We start from the raw sequence: 26990 nt of genomic DNA on the forward strand, positions 1-26990 counted from the left end.
CAACATGCTTTCTGGAGTTTTCTTGCAAAACATTGCTTAAACAAGCAAAGACTGAGATAAATATAGTCTGCAGTACAAATAACAGTTTTAAAATAAAAGGTTGTTTGCTTTTTTTAAATGACAGAGAATATTTAAAAAAAAAAACATTTAAAACATTTACATTTTTTTATTACCTTTAAAATAATTGTTGTCTTATATATTAACATTTTTTGTTTTTTTGGCCCACCCTAAAGTTCCAAGCTGGTGCCGGCCCACCTGACCATAAAGCTTTTTTTTTTTCTGGAAATAACTCAGTTTTGTGTTGTTTGGAATTTTACACACGTAATTAAAGAGATTTGGGTTTCACCCAAAAACGAAAATTCTGTCATCATTTACTCACCCTCCACTACTTAACACGCCCAGAGTGTCTTTCTTCCGATGAAAACAGAAGAACATATTCTGAAGAAAGCAGAAAACCTGCAACCATTGACTTCCACAGTAGTTTTTCCTACTTTGTTAAGCTGTCAATGTTTACAGGTTTTCAGCGTTCCTCAGATATCTTACTCCAGAGTTAAGCAGTGGTCGCCAGCCCATTTTTATTATCACTCTACTGGTAGATCCCTAAAATAACAGAAGAATAAGTACATGACATGCGTAGTCATCTAGCTCTTAATTTTCCTTGATCCAATTGCTGTTTTCAAAAGTTGATGTGCAAAATAGCATATTTCCACTGGCAATTTGGGAGCACAGTGTAGCAAGCTTTACCAGTACATTCATATGGAAGTTGAGTGTAAATGCCCATGCAGTGCTTTAAACTAGTGGTCCCCAACATTTTTATCACCTCAGACCGGTCAATGCTTGACAATTTTACTTTGGACCGAGGTGGTCTTGGTTTTAGGCGACCATCAACCATTTTTCTCATATAAACTGGTTAAATAATGATGTGATTTGAAACTGGTGATGTCTACAGGTGACTGTAATTATGATTTGATATGAAAACAGCATCCGAAAAAGGTCGAGTTCTTTAGGAGCAAAGAAGGGCCAAGGATCGCCAGTTTGACAACAAATATGTGAAGAAATTATTGCAATGTTTAAGAACAATGTTCCTCAAAGAAAGAGAAAAGGATATTTGGATTTTTCACCTTTAACAGTGCTGAACATCATGAAAACATTCAAGGAATCCGGAGGAATTTCAGTGCATAAAGGACAAGCTAAGCTGAACAACTGTGATCTCCGATCCTTCAGGCGACACTGCATCAAGAATTCGCCTTCATCTTTAAGCGATATCCCCACATGAGCTCAAGACTACTTGGGTAAACATTTGCAGAGTACCACAATAAGTAGTTACATCCACAAATGCAGTTAAAACTGTACTGTACCGAAAAGAAGCCCTATGTTAACAGTGTCCAGAAGCATCATCAACTTTTCTGGGCTTGGAGGCGTCTGGGATGAACCCTCACACAGTGAAAACATGAACTGTGGTCCCTAAAAGTGTTGTGATAAGGAATGGCAACATGACAAAGTGGTAAACGCTTTGCCGTTTTAACATCTGTCTACCAACTTAAAAAAAAATGTGTTACAAGAACCAAAAATTAGAAAACGTGTTTATTTTGAAAAACAATTATAAAAATCATGAGGAACACGTTAAATAATGTTTGTTGTATTGTCTGCATTAAAATACAACTCAAAGACATCGCTACTTTAATTTTTTTATTTGCGTTTTCCATACTGTCCCAACTTTGTCTGATTTGGGGTTGTAAAATCCACTGAAATAAAGAAACTCCAAATTATTTATAACCACTTGATAAGGTGAGTAAATAGTGATTAAATTTTCATTTCTGAGTAAACTATCCCTTTAAAGCACATTTATTGCCACATTGATGATTCGGAAAGGGTGTAATTGTCCAAATAATATATCATTTAATTTTGAAATATAAAGCATTTGTAAACCTAAAGATTTCTTCAAGCCTAGCCTCCTAGGGCTTGAGTGTCCACGTACGTGGACAGCACATTTTAGTTCTTAAGTGGTTATTTAAAATACTTTGAATGTTTTATTTTTTTTTACAGACATACAGTGTCATCCTACAACTGTATTGCAGCGTATGAAATGTCCAAAACACTGTTTTTAACTGTCCAAAATGAGGAAACATTTTTGTTTTTACTCTGTGATAGTTAAAACAATTCCAAAAAAATTCAGGAAAAAGTGTTTTAAGTAAATTGGGACCACAAGTTCACATATATGGACATCATTTATCTCTTAAAGTACATGATATCAAAATATAATACTTAGGTTTTATTCTAATTAGGTTTTTATAAGCCAAACTAGCAAAGAGAAATAAAAAATGCATGTAAAAAAAACAACTTGGGCCTTAAGAGGTTAGTGACAGAAAGAATGCACAATTCTGCATAATGACCCCCTCATAAACTCGATGAAGCAACTATCAAATTCCTCATTTCCCGTAACTTGTTCATTTCAGTCACACCCATCACCCCTGACACTTAAACCTGTGCTTCTGGCCTCTCTGCTCTGTGAGACGCAAGAGTGTTCATGTTTGACCATGTTTGCTCTAGGTCTGCTCATTTGTGTTGTGCTGAGAGCGCTTAGCGCTCGAGCTAAAGTGGTCACGAGCTTTAATGAGTGCAGCGAGTTTTTCTATCAAGGCACAGAACCAGCAGGGATGGATCAGAATGCTAAGAGAATCTGTCAGAAGGTAGAATACGGAGGGTTTTATTACGCTACACTGTACTCTGTTCCTCAAAGAATGCCTCTCTACAGCGCGTACACACTGGATCGTGACTGCACAACCACCACGGGGAGGGCAGACGTCTGGCATGTTGAGACTCAGGTGACTAAGCTCTTCAGTTTTGTTAACTGATATACTGGTGTTCGATTTGAGTGTCATTGCACACAATATAAAAACACATTACATGTTTTTGTGTGTTGATTGTATTGAATGTACTTTTTTATGTGTTGAATGTATTGTACACATTATCCAATATCAAGCTTCTGAAGCAGGTCGCACACCAGAAGCGTCGCGACACGGCGCGCACATGACAGTTTAAACTATCGCACACCAGACGCGCACATTCGAATGATATTTAACATGAAACTAATCAGATGGCGCTCTGTGGCGCGGCTGAAATTTGAACTGCGTCCTGAGTCGTGACTGGGCGCTGCCGACAGCCGCCGACTTGCGGCGTCGGTGTGTGTACCCTGATAGAAACCTATGTTTAGAATTCTAAAATGCATTGCGCTGTGCGGCACGCCGCCGAGCGGTGCTTCTAGTGTGCGAACTGCTTGAGATTTACTACGGTAGCTGTGTTTTCATTCAAAGATGCGAGTTAGATATGCGAAAAACTGGAATATCACATTTAATATTTGTGAAAGACGCTGTTACTATCCGATGATTTATAGATAAAAATGACCACTTCTTGATCAACTGGAGCAAATGTAGTTTTCTGTGGTAGGAGTAGACACTGAGCCTGTTTTCTTTCATGATAAATGAGTTGCACCTCTAGACAGAACGCAGTAAACACAATGTGGTGGCTTTTGGAGGCGTGAGGCGCTCTTTGGGAGCGCCGGCAGATGCTCAAGACAGTCCTGAGGGAATAATATAATAATAGTAATAATATTATATAATAATAAATATAGCTGCAAGCAGCAATTGCGGGGCCAAGCAATCCTGAGGCACCATTACAAAGAAGTCTCCATGAGCAGCAAGCTCTATAGGGCACTTTTTGTATCCAAAGTGCTTGAAAAAGTTGTAGCAGAGGAACCTATGGCTCATTGAGATATAAATTCTCTCTTAGATCCTAAGCAGTTTTGTTTTAGAAAAAAATATTAAACTGAGACAGCTTGCTTGTTACTTTTTAGAAACAATAAAGACAAATTTAAGTAAAGAGGAGGGTGGGAGAAGTCTTTCTTGATTTACGTAAGGCATTTGATACTGTTAACCATGATATTTTAATTAACAAATTAAACAATTACGATCTCTCAAAGCAAACACTAAATTGGATAAAATCGTACTTAGGTGATCGAAGTCAATGTGTTCAGGTTAGCAATTTGAAGTCTACCTTTAAACCAATTAAATTAGGAGTGTCTCAGGGATCTATTTTAGGACCTTTGCTTTTTAGCATTTATATAAATGATTTACTAGCTATATGCACTGATGCTGATTTATTAATGTACGCTGATGATGCTGTGCTTTACACTTATGGAAAAATCCAACAGAAGTTGCTAGTAAATTAACAAATGAAATGCAAAAGGTTTTTAAATGGCTGCAAAATTCAAATCTTACCTTAAATGTTGAAAAGACTGTATCCATGTGTTTCTCAAATAGGTGTACAGTTGGAAATGTTTTGGAATTTTTTTATTAATGGGCAAAGTATTAAAAATGTCACTGAATTCAAAATATTTAGGCATCATGTTGGACTCAAACCTTAATATTAAAACTCATATTAAAAAATTTGCTACCGTACTGAGATTCAATCTAAGAAATGTTAAACATATCAGAGATTCTCTGACGTATGAGGCCTCTGGTATGTATTTAAATACTATGATTGTTCCACATTTGTTGTACTGTATAATCAAGCTGGTCTCAGGCATGTAAATCATCTTTAACACCGTTGGAATCATTATACAAGAGAGCACTTAAAATTCATGATAAAAAGCCTCGGTTGTACCATCACTGCAATACCTTAAAAAACATAGTCTCTTAAGTTTTGATAATATTACTAAATAATCCAATATTTGTTTTGTTTTTAAAATGATTCACAATCTTTCTGCTCCATCGTTAAAAATTTTTTTAATTCCAAATCGGAGAAAACATCGCGAGTGACGCGTTCTATGGTAAGAGGGGAATGCATTGTCCCTAGACGTAATAGATTTTGGTCAATCCTCTTTTATTTATAAAGCCTCAAATCTATGGAATTCTCTCCCGACAGAAATAATCACATGTACAAATTATAAGAGGTTTTCACGCCTGACTAGGAGGTGGTTTTGTCCAATCAAATTTGTACACACTGAGTGAGATTTTTTTGAGTTGTCAGTGTTTCAGTTTATATGCGATTATGCTTAAATGTTTTAAACTGACTTTTTAATTAATTGGACTTTAATTGTTTAAATTTTAACCTGTCCTGGGACTGCAGGTGGAAATTAGCAATCCAGCTACAACCTGGCACAATGCATCTTTCCTCTTTGAGGTTTATGTAATCTTTGTGCATTGTCCCTGTTAAATAAATTTATTCATTCATTCATTCATTCATCAAGTGAAGCAATAAGTTCTGAATACATTTGAAGTTTATTTAACTGTAAATGTAAGCCAAAAAGCATGTTGAAGATGCATACCAATTTTTGTGGTAATACTTCAATGAGTTCGTAAAGTATAGCATTTTCGTTATTATGAAAGAATAATGAATGTCATTACTCTTGACCCATAGGTGGCGCCATCACCAAATTTTTAAGGTCTCTTTAATGGGATGTGGCAAAGTCACACCTAAAATTTGGTGTAAAAATTTTTAAGCATTGCAGAGATACAGCCTCAGATGTAGTTTGGCATCATGCCAGCACATTTGTCAGTGAGGTAAATAAAAATCTTTAATGCTGCGTTCACACCTGACGCGGAACGCGCGTCAAGCGCGAGTGATTTACATGTTAAGTCAATGCAAACGCGCGAATAGACATCCTGCGGCGCGATACGCGCGAATGGCGCAGCGCGTATGACGCAAACTGCGCGAATGGCGCGGGGCTAATTGAGCGTTTTGCGCGTTTGACGCGCTTAACGAGCGTTTCGCGCTAATCTCTCAAGTTCGAAAATCTGAACTTCAGCGTACATTCGCGCCGCGTTAACCAATCAGAAGCTTGCTCTTATGGGGCGTGATTGTGACGTAGAACCTGTTGTCTGTGTTCCGAGGGAATTCCTCCACCCTTCACCGACAACAGTTCATCAAACTCGGCTTGGCTCAGTCAAAAGCACCGCTGAAAGTCATCCAGGTTAAGTTTCTGGAGGAGTCTATGAGCTCACAGAGCTGGATGCACCTCTGAAAGGATGTAGTGGACTCAGACACGACCCTATACATATTGACGCTGTTTTTCAGTCTTCATAAAGCACATCAACACTGTTATTTTCTTAATAAAATCCATGTTAGCCATTTAGCTATGAAGCTAGAGTCTTCGGGCAGACAGAAGCCCTGCCCATCACGCGAATCCGCGTCTGTTCTGAAGTGAATTTGACACGCAAATGAAGCGGGGTTTGACGCGCGAATGAAGTGAGTAAACTCAAATGTTCACGCAACTATTTACGTGCGAATAGCGTGATTTATCCGCGCGTTCCGCGTCTGGTGTGAAGACAGCATGAGGCTATCGGCACAAATTCCTTAACTTTTTGTCATCACGGTTTAAAGAGTCAAATTTTGTGAAAATTGGACCAACGGTCTAAGAGGAGTTGGAAAAAGTACTTTTCAAATTAAATAAAGATGGCGGACTGGAAGTTTGGCGAAAGGTTATATCAATGTTTGCAGAATTATCCAAGGAATATAACAAAAGCAGTCCCATGACAATATAAAGTTATTAGTGATTTTCTAAATTTCTTTATAATTTTTGGTGATGCTCCAAAACGTTTTGAGCACGTTTAGGGCATGGTGTTGAAGATGCATACCAATATTTGTGTAAATACATCAATTTTAGCATTTTTTGACAAAATTCAATATGGCTGACGGCCAAAATGGCGAACATGGAAAAATTGGATATCAATCGACTTAGAATGGCTCTCTGAATGTAATGAGGCCAATATTGTGAAATTTGGTGACAGCGTTCATGGGATATAAGCCCAAAGAGCTGTTTTTAACGTCTCCTGACCAAAAGGTGGCGCTGCAATGAAACTGTGCAGGCAACCTCAGACCATAGTTGTCATAACACAGCAAGTTTGGCGCGAATAGAGTTAAGCGTTGCCGAGATATAGCCTCAAGGATGATTTTGTGTGCTTTTTGACGGACTAAATTTCACATTATTCGACAACGTTTTAAGTAATCGTCTTGATTTCCATAACTTTTGCCACCATGGTGTAAAGATGAACTAAGCCAATTTTGGTGAAAATTGGATGAACCGTCTTGGACGAGTTTTCAAAAAGTAGGTTTTACGAACAATTAAAAATAAAAAACGAAACCTTACGAATCTGTGTCTTCGTTTTCTTTTCGGCTTATTCCCTTTATTGATCTGGAGTTGCCACAGTGGCTCTGCAGTGACCAACACTTGTCAGGGAGCGCTGTCAGTATTTGTGGTCACACATTCAAGCAGATACTGTACACAATAAAAAGCCGCTAACTCCACCAATTCAGCACAGCCCTATAAAGGTGATTTACATTTCCTTTTTAAGTTAGCGCCGTAACTCATAGTGGATGCCTTGCGCATGCCTCGCACTTCTGCAATTTGTTTGTGTTGCTCTGCAATAACACTTCAGAACCACTAGCTGGCAGTGGAGTTTCTATGGTCCTCTGTGTCGAGCTTCTCGTGGGAGTTTCGTTTATACCAGAAATACCTGTAATGCTGCTTTACAGTACAAGTAGCTCAAAGCACATTTTGAGTCAGGAACAAGTGGACCTCAAACAACTTTAATCATAAAATAAACAAAACAAAAAGTTTCCATCTGGAGCTCCTCCACAGAGCTCGACAATTGTTAATCTTTAGCGTCAACCGGCTCGCTCCTCTCCTGCGGCTCTGTCAGAGTCACAGAGTCTGTGACTCTGTGAAGGCTACAGCGGACCATCTGCACCCACTTGACGTTGAAGTAAACTCTACTCCAAAAGCTCTTCTCTACTCCAAAGCATCAACACCAGGGCACCTCACTTTACTGATCCCCGACTTCAATAGCGCTCCTGCTCCCATCCGCTGTTCACTTTCAAGCACGACACATCTCCATCATCGGGTAACATGCCGGATCCGTTACCTCAATCTGTTTCGGGACATCGCAATTCACAAATTAAGCACTGATCGACACAAAACCCTGCTGATAAATCCTGACCACTGGATAAATCTTTGGAGCTGTCTTAAATAACTTGTAGAGTAATAATGATTCTTAGCGTTTAGAAATGTGATACTTTGCTCTTATACTTATGTTTGTAAGTAGGAGTAAATTTCATGAACTCTTGAGAAGCTTGATAAATTTGAAAAAGCAAAGTAGTAAAACATCAGTCTAACCAATTAACATGCCATTTCTTCTGTAGATTTCACAGCCTGGGTCCCGAACTGATCACATGGTTCGCGAGAGAGACTCCAATATCAACACTATTAAAGCAAAACAAGCCATCAGCGATGACTACACCGATACCGGGTATGATCGTGGACACCTGAACCCCAACAGCTTCCAGTGCGATGAAGGCCGTAAGGCGACATTCACTCTGACCAACGCCGCACCGATGGATGCGTGTTTCAACAGAATCCACTGGAAAAGTTGGGAGAGCACCACGAGAAGTTTGTTATTAAGCAAGCTTATCACTGATGGTTCCTCTGCAGAAGCCTACATTGTCACAGGTACGGTGCCCAGCGCAGATGTACGAATACCACAACGAGAAGTTTCCACTGACCCCGAAAGAGTGACAGTGCCCTCTCACATTTGGACGGCTGTCTGCTATAAACACCAGACAGATCCCAGAAAGTCTTTTTCGTTCAGCTATTTGGGAAAAAACCTTCCCGAAGGTGGAATAAGCCTGATGAGTGTCTCGAACCTGAACATTCAGCTCAGTCAACTCTACGGTCAACTCTCGGGAACTTCTCCGTTGATTAGTGTCTTTGCTGATGATTGTTTTGAAGACAATAATAAACTGAACAAGGTTCAGACTGCGTTTCAGAAATTAATCAATCTGGCAGCAAATCAAGTCGTTCAAATGAGCTCGAGCTCGCAGAACACGTATAACGCACTGCAGAACGCCGTCAGCGATTACAGCATACCTTCAAAGAAATTCAAAGTGAGTCAGATGACGGTAAAGCTAGCTTTTGACAGCTTGAGCACTTACTTCACCGTGGCAGAAGTACTGAAGACTCTTTATACAAGCAGTTGTCTTATAACTCGTGCCAAACCACTGGTAAGGAGGCTTGGAAAGAGGGATTTGTCTGATGAATCGTCAGATGCAGTTGAATGCTTGTTGGTGCCAGAGAAGCAGATTACTGCAGCTGATGGCTCGTCCTGCTTAACCATATATAAAACTCTTTACTGGTGTAATTGTTCCCCAAAACCAGGAGATGCTGTCAAGCCTTGCTGCACCTCGCCCTGTCTGTACCAGGCCAAACTTCGGGACTACAGGTGTTACAATGGCCAGTATCTGATCAGTTGTTCACCACAGTACTCCCTCATCACGGTTAACGGAGAGACCTGCAAGGATGAGCACCCATGCGCTACCTACGGCTATGACTACTACTGGTGCAGGACCACCTCTGACAAATGGGACTACTGCAGTCCTCCACTGTGGAACAGTAAGGCTGAAAATGGAAAGTACTGCCGCACCAACCACGCCTGTGCAAAATACGGTGAAAGCAAGCCGTGGTGCTACACAGACAACGAAGGCACTAGAGGCCACTGCTGTACTTCAGACGACTGCTACTCCGCTGTGAACGGCAAAACCTGCAGGCCTAATCACAAATGTAGCAACTACGGTAAAAAGTACCTCTGGTGCTACATTGATGATGACAACAACTGGGAGTATTGTTGCACAAAATGTAGTTACTAGTTGGTTAAAAATGCTTGGAGAGATTATGGCTAAAGCAGGACTTTCATGAACCTGGGAACTCTTTCTAACATAAAAAAAAATAAAAATAAAATCATCTTAACATTGATTTTTGTTATAATTGCATGTTTTAAAAAACGTTGTAAAAACATTATTTTACATTATTTTTACATTATTTACGGCTGTATACTAAAAAAACTTGTTTCTAACATAAAAACGAACCAATATCCTTAAATGGAAATCATCTTAAAATCGATTGTATTCACTTGTATGCATAAAAAAGCTCAATAAAAACATTATTAAGCAATTATTTGTGTCATTTATGACTGCATAGTAAAAACACTATACACTAAGGAATATTAAAGGAATTATCTATGCTCCTGCAAAACGTTTTGTATTTTTGCTTGGAATTTCCACCCCAAAAATGTTCAGTATTGTAGAAAAAAATGTTAAGATGATGCTATTATTACTTGGTGAAAAAAAGTACACTAAGTTGTATTGCAAATATATTTTTAATTTCAATAGTACATTGCAAGTATACTAACCAAAAGTTTACGTAATTTAAATGTATTAAATTTGTATTATTACTATATTTTTATATTTAACTTTTAACACACTTTAAAATAATTGTAATTGAGTAAATTTTCAAAAAATACATTTAAAAAAAGTCACTTTAATTAAATGATTACTTAATTTTTTTACAAGTGTATTTATTTAGCATTTCATGTTAATATATTGTAGTATTATGTTAACTATGCATTGAAAATGAATTTTAAATAAACAAAAGTTGTAAACTATTAAATTTTATAGTAGTATTAGTTTAATTTTTCTTTCATGCAATTCATCTACCCATTTAAAATTTATTTATAAACACACACACACACACACATATATATATATATATATATATATATATATATATATATATATATGTATATATATATATATATGTGTGTGTGTGTGTGTGTGTAGCGCAGTGTTTGTTTTGTCCACAAGATGTCGCTATGACTCTGTTTTATTTAGGTATTTTGACGTTCCTTGTGTTGTTTGAGCCTCTTGGCATACCGTAATGTTGATAGCGCAGTGCGCTGTAATTTCCTTAGTTTGTGTTATCAACACTGATAGGTAAGACGTGTTCATGATCGTAGGATCCTTATCTTAAATACATCTTAGTTGTTAATGCTCAAAAGTTCTGTTTACCGAGGTATTTTGTGTAATAAATTGTTAAAGAGCAAATGCATAGTTATATAAAAAGTTAAAAGGTTGTTTTATTTTTTATTTTTGTTATAAAGTGATTAAGGGAATGTACGGCTCATGCAAAGCCATTGTGTTGCAGTATAAGTGGCAGTAGTTAATAATAATGAATGTTTTGTATTGAGATTTAACTGAGTTTGTTATCAACACTCTTCACTGCGTTTTTGCCGTGTTAGCCACAGTGCGTACCACTCGTCGTCGGAAGTGCCCCATGTCTATATCCTGTTGATTTGGGGGAATTAATAATGCCACCTTGTAATCATCCCCGTAAGCCATGACAAAGTAGTGCAAACCAAACTCTCGGAGCGCATACCTCATCTGAGGGATGTACGTAAGCATCCAGGTATATTGGTTCAACCCCTCGATGCCTCCCTGTTGCCCTTCCCAATGATAGGTTCCTTGACTCAAGGGTAAATAGAAGATTCCTTGTTCGTATGCAAGTTGTGTCTTGCGGAAAAAAGTTCTTTACCCTGTAAGCAGAGTCAAGAATGTCTGAGCATAGAGCACAGGTGTCAAACTTAGTTCCAAAAGGGCCGCAGCTCTGCACAGTTTAGTTCCAACCCTAATTAAACACACCTGATCAAACTAATTGAGTCCTTCAGGCTTGTTTGAAACCTACAGGTAAGTGTGTTGGAGCAGGGTTGGAACTAAACTGTGCAGGGCTTCTGCCCTCCAGGAACTCAGTTTGACACCCCTGGCATAGAGGTTCTACAGTCTCGTGTCTGAAATTCCCACACCACCCGGATACATCAAAGTTAATGTATAGGACTCTCTAGTCCTTGCACAGTGATGTGAGATGTCTGAAAGAGTAAAGGCGTTTCACCAAAGATAAATTGTCGAGTGTCATCGCCTGATCTTCAAAGTATTGGTTCAGCAGGTGTTTAACGTTCTCTTCTTGTACACATCCCCGATACCGATCCTGATATGTCTTACAACCAAAGGGCCTACCCTCCACTTTAAGCTCTTTCTCTTTAGGGACTAACTTGACAGCCAGGTAATTCAAGACATCCTCCATGTCGTCAGAAGACTGCTGGTACTGTTGGAGGTATCCTCTTATATTCAGCTCCTCTTCACTATGCAGTAGGTGCACTAAAAGGAGGCGAGTTTCCTTCCAGTCTACAACACGAGCTACATTCTCGAGGTAGTATGCTATGGCTGGGTTTCTCATCACAGACAGAGCTTTGTCTTTCAAGTATTGTGTGTAGTGCGACAAATAGTCCATTTCCTGGATCTTCTCCAAGTTTATGTACACATACATGTCGCTGGACACTGCCCTATACTTTCTAGTCAGGGCAGGAGTTTTAGGATCACGACCAAAACTATAGGCCTCAGTAAGAATTCGAGGTGTGCCTTCCTCAAACGTAACCAGGGGCCATTTGCCATGCTTTATAATATGTTTCCGAATTAATTGTTCGAGTGCAAGATTCCGGGTCATTTGGATGGCATAATAATTGACCTCTGTAGACACCGTTGCGCGTTCTTTAGCCTTGGCAGCTGTTGCTTCAATATCTATTAATGAATGACCCGGAATCTTTATCAACCCTGCCAGCTCATGTCGCAGAGGTGTGCTTGCTGCTCTAAGGACCGACTCTATACTGCCACCATAGTAGTAGTATCCGGAGGCCTCTAAATCTGCTGAGATGTTGTTCCGAAGTGTTGTGTTTTGCCACTTCTCCTCAATAGCTAGAGTTTCTGCCACTACCAGTCCTTCAAGAGTGCGAGCAATGTTGAAGTACTTGGTATGTGTTGATGCCAGGTGTGATATAGCACGAAGGAATTCTGTTGCGATGTCATACGCTTCGATCTCTTAACAGACACCACCAGAAGCCTTTAGCAACAACAGACTAGACAATAGATCACAGATCTTGTTGTGGATTAACAGAATGTAGGTCGTTGGCAGGATCCAAAGTGCTTTCTGATATGAGAAACACACCACCTCTTTGTTCCAGCATGCTGACAGCTCCAGCACAGGCAGGCTCCATGTTGTTGATTCCTTGAGCAGATTGTGGTCATTGCGAAACCGTTTAGACCTTAGCTTATGCTCCAGAGCTCCAGACAACTCAACCAAGACGCCGAACTTTGCCTCTAAGTAAACTAGAATCCAGAAAAGTATAGTACTGGGACATGTATCATGCACTCATTTGTTGAACGCTGTCTCATCCGCCTCCCGAAGGATGAGAAGAGCACCTGACATCAAGTGGCTATGCTGGAAACCAATGTTCTACTGTATAAGTCGAAGTATGCGCGGAGTGATATCCTGCTTCCATGGTCACTTCTCTTTATATGTGGTTAACATAACTTGTAGAATGAACGGCCACAGAGTTCCTTCAAGACATGCTTTTCGCAAATCATCTTTCGTATGATGCTGCAATATAAGGCGCACCGACAGGAGATCCTCATCATCTAAACGAGCGAGGAAGCGTCAAGATGTAGTTGTGCGCAGTGCAACATCAAGTTTCCTGGAATTCACCAGGAGCTCAGGGGAAGCCTGAGCAGAACGGAAAAATGTTTTGCTAAACATTATTTGGGGTGTCTAGTGCTGTTAAAATTAACGCGTTAACACATGCGATTAATTTGAAATAATTAACACGTTAATAAAATTAACGCAATTAACACTGTTTTTTTTCCCTGTTGTGGCCAGGGGCAGACCGGGGAGTTTCCCGCTGGGTCGACATACTTTTTGGACCGAGCGGATCATCTTCTTATGATCTGATCGGCCCATAAAACACTTAGCAGTCTGTCATGTTTTTCTGCCTCAGTGATTGACGGTGCTGTGAGCTGTCATGCTCTGAAAGTAAGATGTTTCTTTTCCGGACAGAGCAGCGCATGTGACTTAATCCACAGCCCATTAGTTCTTTTCTTTATTGACATTGGGCTGACCCAATCACAAACTTCCATGTTGGGCTCTGTGTAACGTAGGTGTGTATTTGTCAGAATAGTCGAGAGTCACGCCTGTTTCTTACGCGCGGGTCCGCGGGAGAGCAGGCATTTGCTTTTGCATCTGCGCTCTGCAGCGTGTAGCGGGGCGCAGATCAATATATTCCTGTCTATTCTATCTAGTTACCTATCTGTTCATATAAATATATATATATTTTATAACTTTTAATCTGCGCCACAGCCCGCGGCAACTTCCTCCTGCTGTTTCCTTAACCTGCAAGTCTTTATTTTACAAATTTAAAGAATGTCTGCTTCTCAAGGTCTATGAGGGGTGTCTGTCATGTATTTTAAGATGCACTCGGTCAGAAGACAGTCGCATGAGATATCATGTCATAGTGTTTTTGATCGTCAGCATGATGTAGGCTTATAATGACAATAATATTTATACAATATAGTTATTATAATGATTTTTATACACGACCAAACTAGTGTGCAACTTAAGCAACTTTTTTTTTTTTACAATTAGTTTTGTAGTTTGGGCCCAAACAAATATTTGTTGCATTTTTTAATTGTTTAAGTTCATTTGATTGACAATGTAAAAGCTGTTGGCTACGTTTGATGTTTCATTGTTGAGTTAAAAAAATTTTTAGGGTCTCTGACACATTGCTTTTATTATTTATCTTTATTTTATTAATGAACATTAACTGTTTGCATCAGCAGGCAGTTTTTGTTATGTTCATTATTTATTAGGCTCCCTCAAAACACACAGGCACACACATTTCCAGTGTGGATTATAATTTTATTTTAATAATAAATTTAAAAAAAATAAGTTTTTAATTTGTCAACTCTCGTTATTTCCTATATATGGCTTTTGTGCGTTTATAGAATGGGAGCTGATAAACATATTCAAGGGCATGCACAGATAGGCAGCATTTTGATTGATGTAGTGGGCCGCTCTGGCCCAAAATACCAGAGCCAATTTGTTTTTGTCCCAGTCCTGCAATGAGTGCAATTGTTTGTATTCAATACTTTATTATTATTATAATTTTCCATATCTGTAATGCCTATATTTTGGCTTTTTTTGCAGTCCACTTAGAATCCAACTTGGTAATCAATGTTTTCTTTATTGGCATTGATTGTTTTGAAATTCAAATGTCATTAACATGCCTGTGTTTTAATTTCTGTAATAAATATTGCTGTTAAGCCAGGATCTTGATGGTTTATTGTGGGTATGTTGTTTACATGAAGAAATCTGTGTTACAAGTTAAACAAAAATTCTAATAATGAAGTATATTTAGAATTTAAATAGTATTTGTCTTGTGTTTACATTAATTTTACATTCGAATAGCCAAAATTACAAGTTTCAGTCTTTTAAATGCGATTAATCGCGATAAATTTTTTTTTAAAAAGTGCGATTAATTAGTTAATTTTTTAATCGATTGACAGCACTAATATATATATATATATATATATATATATATATATATATATATATATATATATATATATATATATATATATATATAATGTTTTAGAAATGATTTACCTGTTGCTCCTGTATACTGTAGGTTCTGTTCAGCAATATATTTGGTAACATAGGCCTTTATCAGCATTTATAAAGGTTACTAACGTTCCAGTTACCTGCAGCAGTTTACTTTTATGAATTCTGTGTGTAGTTTGGTTTAATGAAGTTTAATTTCATTTCAGTGTGATCAATACCTTTCCTAAATGTTTTACTAAAATAAATAAGTTTTAGATGTTATTTCAAATTAATTAAAACAAATTAAAATTGAAATTAAAGTGTCCCCTCAACCCTGTTAAGGTCTTCAACTCCGTCACTGTATTCTCAACTGTGTGAAATTAATATTTTTTGGAAAATAAAATAAGGAAAACTTTTAAATATAGAAAAGATTCTTGCTGGGTACCAACCACCTTGTTAAGGCCTAACATTGTAAACATGTGGTTTGGGTAACACATCTAAATTTAAAACATTTTTAGAAAAATTAAGAGACCACAGAATGCCAGTTTCTGTGCCTGGAGGCATCCGAAGCAGATGCCCGAGCCACCTCAGCTGACTTCTCTTGATGTGGAGGAGCAGCGGCTTTACTCTGAGCTCTTCCCGGGTAAATGCGTAATTACCAGGAGATTATCACTCATTTGCGGGAATCCGGGAGTCTCTATGCATTTGCAGGTGACTCCTGGAACTTCCAGGAGACTTGGAATGACTGGAATGACCTCCCGCCCTCCTCATAATTCTCTCTTTATATAGTCGTATGCCTATTACAAATCTATAATACACTGTGATATAGCCTGGCTTGGACCGTATCGCTTTCTCACTACAATCGATCCGCTCCAGAGTAGAGGTCTGCATTCCGCGGGACCCGACCAGATTTCTGCGGCACGGGAATAAATTTCCGAATAAAGCGTGGGAGCGGTCTGTACCTGGTTTAATTTTGGACGAGAGCGGGCGGTTTAACAATTTCAACCCTGGCCGGCTCCTGACTCCCGAGCGAGCGAGCACGCATATGTGTGTGTGAAAGAGACAGCTGCTGCGTTTAGCTTGTTTTTTGCTGTGTGTGTGTGTGTGTGTGTCATGACGGTCAGTGACCACCGGAGGGCCCAAAAGTCTACAAGTTCATACATACCACGCGCATTACACCAGGTCCACGTACACTGATTGGCTTACAGCTGTTCCTGTTTCCTGTTAATTTCCTGGACTATTTATACAACCACTTCACCTCTGTATGTCACTGCGTCGTTTGTCTATCTTGTCTCCGTATTCCTGTAAGTTTAGAGTTTCTGATTCCTGAGCCCTGTCTCTGTTTTGTGTTTCTCGTTTTATTGTTTGTACTTTGCACTTTGGACACCTTGTTTTTCTGTTTGATGCACATTGTAAATAAAACTGCACTTGGATCCGCACCTTTTTGTTCCCGTTTGATCTTGCTAACGTGACAGAGTGTGTGTGTGTGTGTGACCACACGCGAATGAGAGGTGTGTGTGTGTGTGTGCGAATGAGAGAGAGCTTTGTGCTGTCTGTGTGTGTGTGTGGTGATGCCTATGTGTGTGTGTTACTTGCTTGGTGCTTATGTCTGTGTTTATACAGACAACTTGTTATAGGCTCTCTGGACTCTGTATAGTTGGGTGGTTTTCGGTTTTGTTCTCCCACCGCTCGTTAGCGGGAACAGGTGCGGCGGGTAGAAAACGGGGCGGGTCGGGCAGCGGGACAACAAATGCTGAATATAAGCGGGAGCGGTCGGGATCAGGCTAAAACCTGGCCGGAGCGGGATTCAAAATTTAGTCTCGCGCAGATCTCTACTCCAGAGTTTGTTTTAATCGAGCCGAGACCACCTCATTCAGGCGATCTTGGACTGATTGTTTTGGCGCGGATCCGAGCGTTATTGCTGGATTCACATATGCCAAAGGAATTGCGCTAACTGGGCAAATGAGACAGGCTCCGAAACAAAAGTCCAGGTGTGAGGGCACCCTTAGACAAACACAGAGCACCCAAACACTGCAGTGCTTTTTAATTTTCTCTATGAATAAAACTTGTATCAGAGCTGCCGCAATGTTTTGTCATATGTTGTCATCAATGGCCTGCCTTTGTTTATGAGTTAGAAAACTTGTCTTCAACCAAGCTAAAACCAAATAGATGAACAATGGGTAAAATAAGTATTGAACATTTTCCAAAGGTGCTGCTGACATAAAATTGGGCCAGATTTTAATAAAAAAATAAAATTAAATAAAACAACAATCCAAACATTCAAATAAACCAAAACTCTTTTTTGAGAAATTATGTAATAACAATATGACGCAATGAGAAAATACTGAACTACTGAAATGTGTTTAATACTTTGTACAAAAGATATTGGTAAAGACACTTCTTGTATGGAGGATGTAGTTGTTATGATCACCAGCGATCCAGCGGCTGCAGATAGCTATAGACTACAAATCTGATGGTTTATGGACTACAGATCCAGTCATGCACCAGACAGACACACCTGTTCCAAGCCTTCTTTGATTAGACTCACACAGCTGAAGCTGCTCATGGACTGATTACACTCACATATATACAGCTCAATGCTGACTCTTGATTATCTGTATCTGTGAACATAACAACACGTTTTCTTTGTTTTGTCTTCTGTGTCTGACCTTTGCTTTGTTTTGTATTACGTTGCCTGCTGCCTGCCATCTGACCACCCACCTGTTACTTTGATTATGATTCTGGATTGCCTGTAAACATCTGTTTGCTCCTTTGTTGACTGTTGCTTGCCTGACCTTCCCTGTTCAATAAAACCTGCGTTTGAACCTCACTTCATTCTGAATTATTTCTAAAAAAAAAGACAATAATTTGAACTCTAGTTTTAAGTTTTTTACACTCACTTTAAGTAAATTCAACTCATCGTTTTTAAAGTAACATGGCAATTGTTTTACACATCATATCACTTTTTATAGCGTAGGTGGAGAGATGGATTCTTTGGAATTTTATTCTCGCAAATTTAAAATAACAACAACAGAACAGCTGCTCCTCGCTGCAGATGCAGAAGTGAAAATCACAACCCTTGCCTTTATTCTGGCATTTTAGTTCTTTAAATGTTCAATGTGTTTCAAAGTTTTGTAAGTGACAGCTCTAAAAATAGCCCCAGGGTCTTTCTACAGAATTGTGCACTGTTTTTGTTTGGCAAAATGTCTAAAAATTTGTGCTGTAAATCGATTAAAAAATTAACTAATTAATTGCAGCTTTTTGAAAAAATGTATCGCGATTATTCACATTTAAAAGACTGAAATTTGTAATTTTGGCTATTCGAATGTAAAATTAATGTAAACACAAGACAAATACTATTTAAATTCTAAATATACTTCATTATTAGAATTTTTGTTTAACTTGTAACACAGATTTCTTCATGTAAACAACATACCCACAATAAACCATCAAGATCCTGGCTTGACAGCCATAATTTTTACAGAAATTAAAATACAGGCATGTTAATACCATTTGAATTTCAAAACAATCAATAACAATAAAGAAAAAATTATTTCCAAGTTGGATTCCAAGTGGACTGCAAAAAATGGCAAAATACAGGCATTGCAAATATAGAAAATTATAATAACAATAAAGTATTGAATTCAAACAGTTGCACTCATTGTAAAGTTGTATTCCTATGAGTTGAGAACATTAATTATAAAGTAGAAACAATTTTACTTAGTCCTCCTTTACATTCAGTCAGTTGCTAAAACAGTCCAGACTGTTGACATTATCGGGAGACAATGTGACCCTTTCTTTTGAATGATGCGAGCTGAGAGCGCAACACAATCTCACTGCTATTCGTAACTTTTTGATTTAGTGGCTACGGACGTTTATGCAGGTTTGTTGCTAAAAAAAAACACGTGTACGCAGACACACACACACACCGCAGGACAGGGCAGGCGGAGCGACTCCCTTCAGATTCAACTGTCATGATCGCGTTCATTAAGTTCATCAAGAACTAATCGTTCCAAAGTATGGCTGTAATTCACAACTATTCTGACACAACGCGAAGCAGACACTAGCGTATAAGGGGGAAACACGTCAAACTTAATGACACATTTGAGGGCTCATGCTGAAAGGCAGTCTGACAGCTCGCGACATCATCTGGCCCTTTCTGAGTACATTTACATAAGACACCAATACTCGGTTTTAATATGATTAAGATAATTCTCTTATTAAGAGTCTACCATGTAAGCAGCAATTTTTGTATACCTTAAAGGACCACCGAGTCACGAAATGCGGAGGTTTTTCTTTCCATTCGCCATGCGGGATCAAATTCCATTAAAACAGAAGTCGAAAGTTAAAAATGAAACATCCGAAATTGCATGAAACTCTGGAGAGCCTGGTGATGCAACATTGTTTTATACTGAACTTTTCCTTCTAAAAGGGAGTCATTGGTCTTATCCAGATTTCTTTGCATGTTGAACACACGTCGACCATAACAGGAAATACAAAAACGCGTTAAAAATTTCTAATTAATCGCATGCGTTAAGGCACTATTTTTGACAGCACTACTAAAAATATATATATTTTTAAACTTAGATTAGAACTTAGGCCACATTAATAAAAAATTTAAAAATATTTATGTTTTTGAACAATTTTTTCAAGACCGCATCTACCATTTTTGTAACTGTTGTTACTAGTGCTGTAACGATACGCGATATGAAATCGAAATCGCGACACTCAGATCTACGATCCTGTGTCGCGGTGTGATAAGGGAGAATTGCGACACACCCCGTGACTACCTTTTCCAACTTTCCAATAAGTTGAGCTAGTTGAAGAAGCACGTGAGGAAACACTTTTTTCCCCGCTCGACATTACGAGCACTGCTCCGTTTAAGCCCTCGCAATAAGCGTTTAGCCGGGAGAGCTCGCATGGAGCACTTAGTAAGGGACCGTCTGAATGTGTCCGGATTATCAAAAACAAAACCAACTTAACCCCCGCTTGACAACAGACAAAGGCAGAAACATTGCCAGTGCTGTCAAAGCATTGTTGTTAATGTGGCTGCGCAGAGAGGGATGGGCGTTCACCAGATGCCCCGACATCTCTGCAGAGGAAACTTTTCTGTAACCGTGCTGTGCGCTTTCTGTTGAACCCTTTGGGAGTTAACGTTACGTGCTGACTGACAGGTGCGCGATGCGTGAGGCCAGGAAACAGGATGAAGCTTTCAGTTAAGATGAACACAGTTTCTATATTTATACTTTATTTAGAGATAAAGTATGACTCTGCATATAATCACTCTATCTTGCTGGAGTTTATAGCCGTTTCGCTTTACTTCCGGACGCATTAATGCCGCTCTGAAGGTCTAATCGCTGTTTTAAGTTATTCAGAGCTGTATGAATGTTCAAATCTTGAATATCATAATAGTATTAAATATTACAATTGTAACAACACAGACAGCAACACTTATGCACAATCGATACCCAGCTGATTCAGTCGTTTCATAAGAGGACCGCGCTTCTCTTCTTTTTTCCTTGTCAACATAAAGGCATGAGATGCGCCTTGTTTTCGGCTTATAAAGCATGTTTGCACATTAATGCAATATTATATTTAAACAACAAAACTGTTTACAAAAAGTCTACATATGTGCGCGTTGTTGTCTTTTCATCACGCAGCGCGCACTTGAACCGCGAGGGAGAGAGAGGAAACCATCAGGACATATTCTTTAAAATAATGATTTCTATTAAAAATGTAAAAGGTTTTGTGATTATAATAATAGCAGCGGGGCATGAAATAAATGCATATTTTCCGTGGAGCGAGCAATTTGAGGAAGTCTGCGATATTTATTTGACGGAAGAAAAAACATGATTGGAAAAAAACAGTTTATGCCGGTTGTTAAAAAGGATCAGTAAGAGTTTTCGTTTTGCAATATAAATTAATTATTTAAGTGAAAATAATTTAGGGCAGTCCTATTTATTTTATTCATTTTATTTAGATTATTCTGCTCTTCTGTGCTAAACACTGCAGGTGCGTGAAGATGCTCTGTTGTTCTGTTATAAATATGCTAGCATTTAAAAATAAATCAGTAGCCTATTTTAAAATGCAATATTTAATGTGTCAGACACAAAATAGACACGTCAATTTGTTTAATATAAAATTAATAGTAATCTGACCAGTTAACCGTTAATAACCGATTAATGAGCGGCGGTTGTCGGTTAGCAAAATTAACCGAAATGAGCATCCCTAGTAGCCATTTAATTTACTTTTTCTATGTAAGAGAACTTGATTGAAAAAGAATTTTCAACATGCTTGAACCATCTACACAATGCAGTTTAGTTCTGTTTGATTTTTCAACAGTATTTTGTTACAAAGAAAACAAAAGTGATATAGCTTTGGCTATTTATTTATTTTATATATGGCTATTTATATTGTTAACAATTTGCATAGTTAATATTGTTCTTTGATGTTCAGTTTATAAAGATTTTTCAAATGTTATTTAATAAAAAATTGTTTAAAAAAAAAAAATTTCCCACCCCACACGAAAAAAAAAATCGTGATACGAACCGAATCGTGGGTCAAAAATCGTGATACGAACCGAATCGTGGGTTTGGTGTATCGTTACAGCCCTAGTTGTTACCTACTTTTGTGGCAATATTAACAGTTGTTTTCGCTTTTTTCACAGCATGTACTGTAGTGGGAGTTTAACAGAAAATATCGAAAATGCAACAAATAAAGAAATAAACCAGCAACTTATCCAGCACATGTTTTACGCAGCGGAAGCCCTTCCAGCTGCAACCCATCTCTGGGAAACATCCATACACGCTCATACACTAGGGAATTTAGCCTACTTAATTCACCTGTGCTAAATGTCTTTAGAGCTCCCGGAGGAAATCCACGTGAACACGGGGAGAACATGCAAGGTCCACACAGAAACGCCAACTGACCAAGCCGAGGCTTGAACCAGCGACCTTCTTGCTGTAAGACGACATCACTACCTACTGCACCCCTGCGTTGCCGTGTAGCAGAATTAAATGGATGTAAATTTGTTATCCTATAAATCAGGGGTCACCAATCTCGGTCCTGGAGGGCCGGTGTCCCTGCAGGGTTTAGCTCCAACACACCTGCCTGGGTGTTTCAGGTATACCTAGTAAGACCTTGATTAGCTTGTTCAGGTGTGTTTGATTAGGGTTGGAGCTAAAATCTGCAGGACCTGGCCCTCCAGGAACAAGTTTAGTGATCCCTGCTTTAAATGACAACTCTTCTCAATTCTCAACACATATTTTTAATATGACAGAGGAAAACACAGTAACACCAGTGGCACAAACGAATCACCCGTAAAAAAACACATTGATCTTCAGTGGTGTTACCTATTAGATAGATAACACTAATATCTCCTGCAAAATATCAAACAACATGTTGACAATCATGGTACACTCTCTAAATGAAGACGATTCATTTACTCCACTACCGCTTGGCCCACATGCTGCAGTGAATTACGGCACACGACCGGACCAAGTCTGGCAATCAGGCGAGGACCAAACATGGACCATATCTGGGCCAAGGTAACAACCGATAACTGGACCTGAACTGGGACAGATACGGCTCGTGAAAAGCCATTGTCTGGAAGCCAAATTATAGTAGGAGCATACAGATTGTGCCGAGTAGATTAATGAATGTTTCCTGGATTAAAATGAAGGCATTAGAAGATGCAAACAGGGAAATAGAAATGACGGTGTATTAAACAAGTTCTTCACTTAAAAAAATGTTTAAATGGATTTTAAAGGTGGGTCAAGATAGGCCAAACTTAAGTCCCCACATATCATCATATCACACATCACATTTTTAACATCTTGTCTTTGTTATGATCGTGTATAAGTAATGGAAGGACCCAAATGCAAGTAAAAATACTTTATTGACGCAGTCAATATAGTATCACAAGTCCACACTGAAAAAATAAACAAAAACAAGCTATGAATCCGACTCTATCGAGGATCAGGAAAACAGCCAGGGAACCGAGAAGCTAGGTCTCAGAAAGGGACACCACGCCAGTCCTTAACACAAACAGAATGATCAGCAGAGAAATAACGAACTGACACGAGACAAGAGACACGCTGCCCAGATATAGCCGAGTTAACAAGTCGCAGCTGGCAGGCTAATCAGGACAGCAGGACTCCACATAGCACGTGACAAAAACACTGACGTCAGACACACGTGGAACACCAAAACAAAACCATGTGACCAAACAGACACTCAGAAGTGCGCGCACACCTACAACCGTGACAGTCTTGTGTGGTTCCTTGAAGACGATGCCAACCCTTGCCAAACCCGGCCCACATGCTTTATGCCAGTGCCAAATTAATGCCTGTTGTGCCAGCTGTATGCCAAATATTGGCCAAAATTCTTTGCTACCTGGGTGTAATTTATATTTCAGTGTTTTACAATTGCTAAGTAATAAAGGCGGTCACATCAGTGACGCTAACTAAACGCTTCACATAAAATCCTGAGATAAAATGACAAATTTCTGATAGCTGAACAATGACAATGGAGTTGCAGTGGACGTTTCTTCATATATATTCAAGAAATTGGAAGACAAACATCAAGTTATGTCCAAAGAATTATTTTTTTATTTAAAAAAAAATAGATGTTTGTTAAACTTTAACACCAGTGACACTACTCCTGAGGATCAACTACTTTTGTTCCACATTTTAAAATATTTATATGGTACTTTCTTTTTTTAATGTCATTGACATCTTATATTTGATTGTTATAAACCTATTATTGTATTTTAAAACATCAAAAATCTCGTCTGACCTCTATATAAAGCACTTTTTTTCTGGAAATAACTCTGGATACGAGCAGTTTTGTGTTGTTTGGAATTTTACACACGTAATTAAAAAGATTTGGGTTTCACCCAAAAATGAAAATTCTGTCATCATTTACTCACCCTCCATTACCCCACAAACCCCAGTGTCTTTCTTCCGATGATTATAGAAGAAGATATTCTGAAAGTGGCAAAAAACCTGCAACCACTGACTTCCACAGTAGTTTTTCCAACTTTGGTTGTCAATGTTTACAGGTCAGATATCTTACTCCAGAATTACGCAGTGGTCGCCAGCTCATTTTTATCATCACTCTAGAATAGGATCTACTTTTAGGGTAGATCCCTAAAATAACAGAAGAATAAGTACATGACAATTTTTCTTGATCCAATTCCTTTTTTCAAAAGTTGATGTGCAAAATAGCATATTTCCACTGGCAATTTGGGAGCACCGAGTAGCAAGCTTTACCAGTACATTCATATGGAAGTTGAGTGTAAATGCCCGTGCAGTGCTTTAAACAAGTGGTCCCCAACATTTTTATCACCTCAGACCGGTCAATCCTTGACAATTTTACTTTGGACCGAGGGGGTCTTGGTTTTAGGCGACCATCAACCATTTTTTTCAGGTAAACTGGTTAAATAATGATGTGATTTGAAACTAGTGATGTCTACAGGTGATTGTAATTATGATTTGATATGAAAACAGCATCCAAGAAAGGTCGAGTTCATTAGGAGCAAAGATGGGCCAAGGATCGCCAGTTTGACAACAAATAAGTGAAGAAATTATTGAAATGTTTACGAACAATGTTCCTCAAAGAAAGAGAAGAGGGTATTTGGATTTTTTACCTTCAACGGTGCTGAACATCATGAAAACTTTCAAAGAATCTGGAGGAATTTCAGTGCATAAAGGACAAGGGCGCAAACCTAAGCTGAACAACTGTGATCTCCGATCCCTCAGGCGGCACTGCATCAAGAATTCGCCTTCATCTATAAGCGACATCACCACATGAGCTCAAGACTACTTTGGAAAAACATTCGATTTAAATGCCAGTTAAAACTGTACTGTGCCGAAAGGAAACCCTATTTTAACAGTGTCCAGAAGCATCATCAACTTTTCTGGGCTTGGAGGCGTCAGGGATGAACCCTCACACAGTGAAAACGTGAACTGTGGTTCTTGAAATGTTGCGATAAGGAATGGCAACATGACAAAGTGGCAAACGCTTTACCGTTTACCATCTGTCTACCAACTTTTTTTATAAAATATGTTGCAAGAACCAAAATTAGAAAAGGTGTTTATTTTGAAAAACAATGATAAAAATCACGAGGAACACATTAAATAACATTTGTTGTAATGTCTTCCTTAAAATACAACTTAAAGACATCACTACTTTATATTTCTTATTTGCGTTTTCCATACTGTCCCAACTTTGTCTGTGTCACCGACTCGGTCCCAGTAACTCCCCTCGCTGGCCAGCAGAGGCCACCATCTCCGGACTTTTAGCATTACGTCATCCATCTACACTGATTGCGCATACACCTGATTGGAATCTGGCTAATGACCCACGTACCTCTTATAAGCCGCACTCAAACTCTCGTTCAGTGCGAAGTCTTGTTTAGCCCCGGCCAGCATTTCTGAGCGTTATTTCCAGCCTGATCTCCTGTGCACAACTCCAGCCTGTTTCTTACTTTGCTTCGCCTTCTGCCTGCCCACGACCCACGCTTGTTATACGGACTCTGACTCTCTCTCTGCCTGCCCACGAACCACGCCTGTTATACGGACTCTGATCCTTGCTGCCTGCCCTTGACCCAAGCCTGCATAACGGATCCTGGTTCTCGCTCTCTCCCTTCCACTCATGCCTGGTAACTCACTCTGTGTCTGTTCATCATCAGTCTTGATACCTATACTACTACTGTGGATGTGTGTGTGCACTCCGGTGCATATTGTGTGTTTGAGTGAAGTTGTGATTAATAAATACTGCATAATGGATCCCTCCGTGTCAGTCTCCTCGTTACAGTCTGATTTGGGGTTGTAATATTTTTTTTATCATATTTATTATTGTTGTAAGCCCTAATAATGATTTGTAGTAGTTGTAGAATTTTTTTTTTTTTTTTTTTTTTTTTTACAGCTCATTTATGAAATCCTAATGCAGTATCTGCATGAGCATCATTGAAAAAAAAATTACCAATCCTTTTTAAAAAAAAATTTACAGGCACTTCCAATTCCAATAAATAAATAAATAAAAATTCTGTTAAATATGCATTAAAAAAATCAGGAAAAAGCGTTTTATGTAAATTGGGACCATGAGTCTACATATATGGACATCATTTTTTTTTTTTCTAAAAGTACATCATCTTAAAAGATAATACTTAGGTTTTATATTAATTAGGTTCTAATTACCCAAACTAGCAAAGAGAAATAAAACAAATGCATGGTAAAAAAAACAACTTGGGCTTTAAGAGGTTAGGGACAGAAAGAATGCACATTTCTGCATAATGACCCCTTGTAATCATCCCCGTAAGACTGAGATGTATAAAATAGAGGGGTTTTGGCCACTTCCAGGCTGGTTTCCAGCCATTTCCAGCCTGGTCTTAGCTGGTCAGGCTGAAAAATGACCAGCTAAATCCAGCTAAAACCCGCTTGACCAGCCTGGTTTAAGCTGGACATAGCTGGTTTGGCTGGGCTCCCAGCCTGCTAGGCTGGTCAAGCTGGTTTTAGCTGGTCATCTCCCAGCCTAACCAGCTAAGACCAGGCTGGAAATGGCTGGAAACCAGCCTGGAAGTGGCCAAAACCCCTCTAAAACCAGCCTGGTTGACCAGCTAAAACCAGCCAACCAGCCTAGGCTGGTTTAAGCTGGATTTTTCAGCAGGGCAAGTATCGGC

The 26990-nt window shown here is 38.8% G+C and overlaps 1 protein-coding gene and 1 long non-coding RNA gene across 3 annotated transcripts; both read left to right on the forward strand.

The window, feature by feature from the left end:
- Positions 1-2508: 2508 nt before the first annotated feature.
- Positions 2509-10003, forward strand: si:ch211-165i18.2. Of its 2 annotated transcripts, XM_088649595.1 has the most exons (3): positions 2509-2825; positions 8200-8916; positions 9313-10003. In XM_088649595.1, exons 1-3 carry the CDS (start codon positions 2538-2540, stop codon positions 9697-9699), a joined length of 1392 nt encoding a protein of 463 aa, XP_088505721.1. In that variant the 5' UTR covers positions 2509-2537; the 3' UTR covers positions 9700-10003.
- A 657-nt stretch (positions 10004-10660) lies between these two features.
- LOC148682392 (uncharacterized) lies at positions 10661-26097 on the forward strand. Its single transcript, XR_015943040.1, has 2 exons — positions 10661-14833; positions 18992-26097. It is a non-coding gene; the product is annotated as an uncharacterized LOC148682392 (long non-coding RNA).
- The last annotated feature ends 893 nt before the right edge of the window (positions 26098-26990 follow it).

The sequence above is a fragment of the Danio rerio genome, chromosome 4 (assembly GCF_052040795.2).
Source record: "Danio rerio strain M-AB ecotype USA chromosome 4, GRCz13ab, whole genome shotgun sequence".
NCBI lineage: Eukaryota > Metazoa > Chordata > Actinopteri > Cypriniformes > Danionidae > Danio > Danio rerio.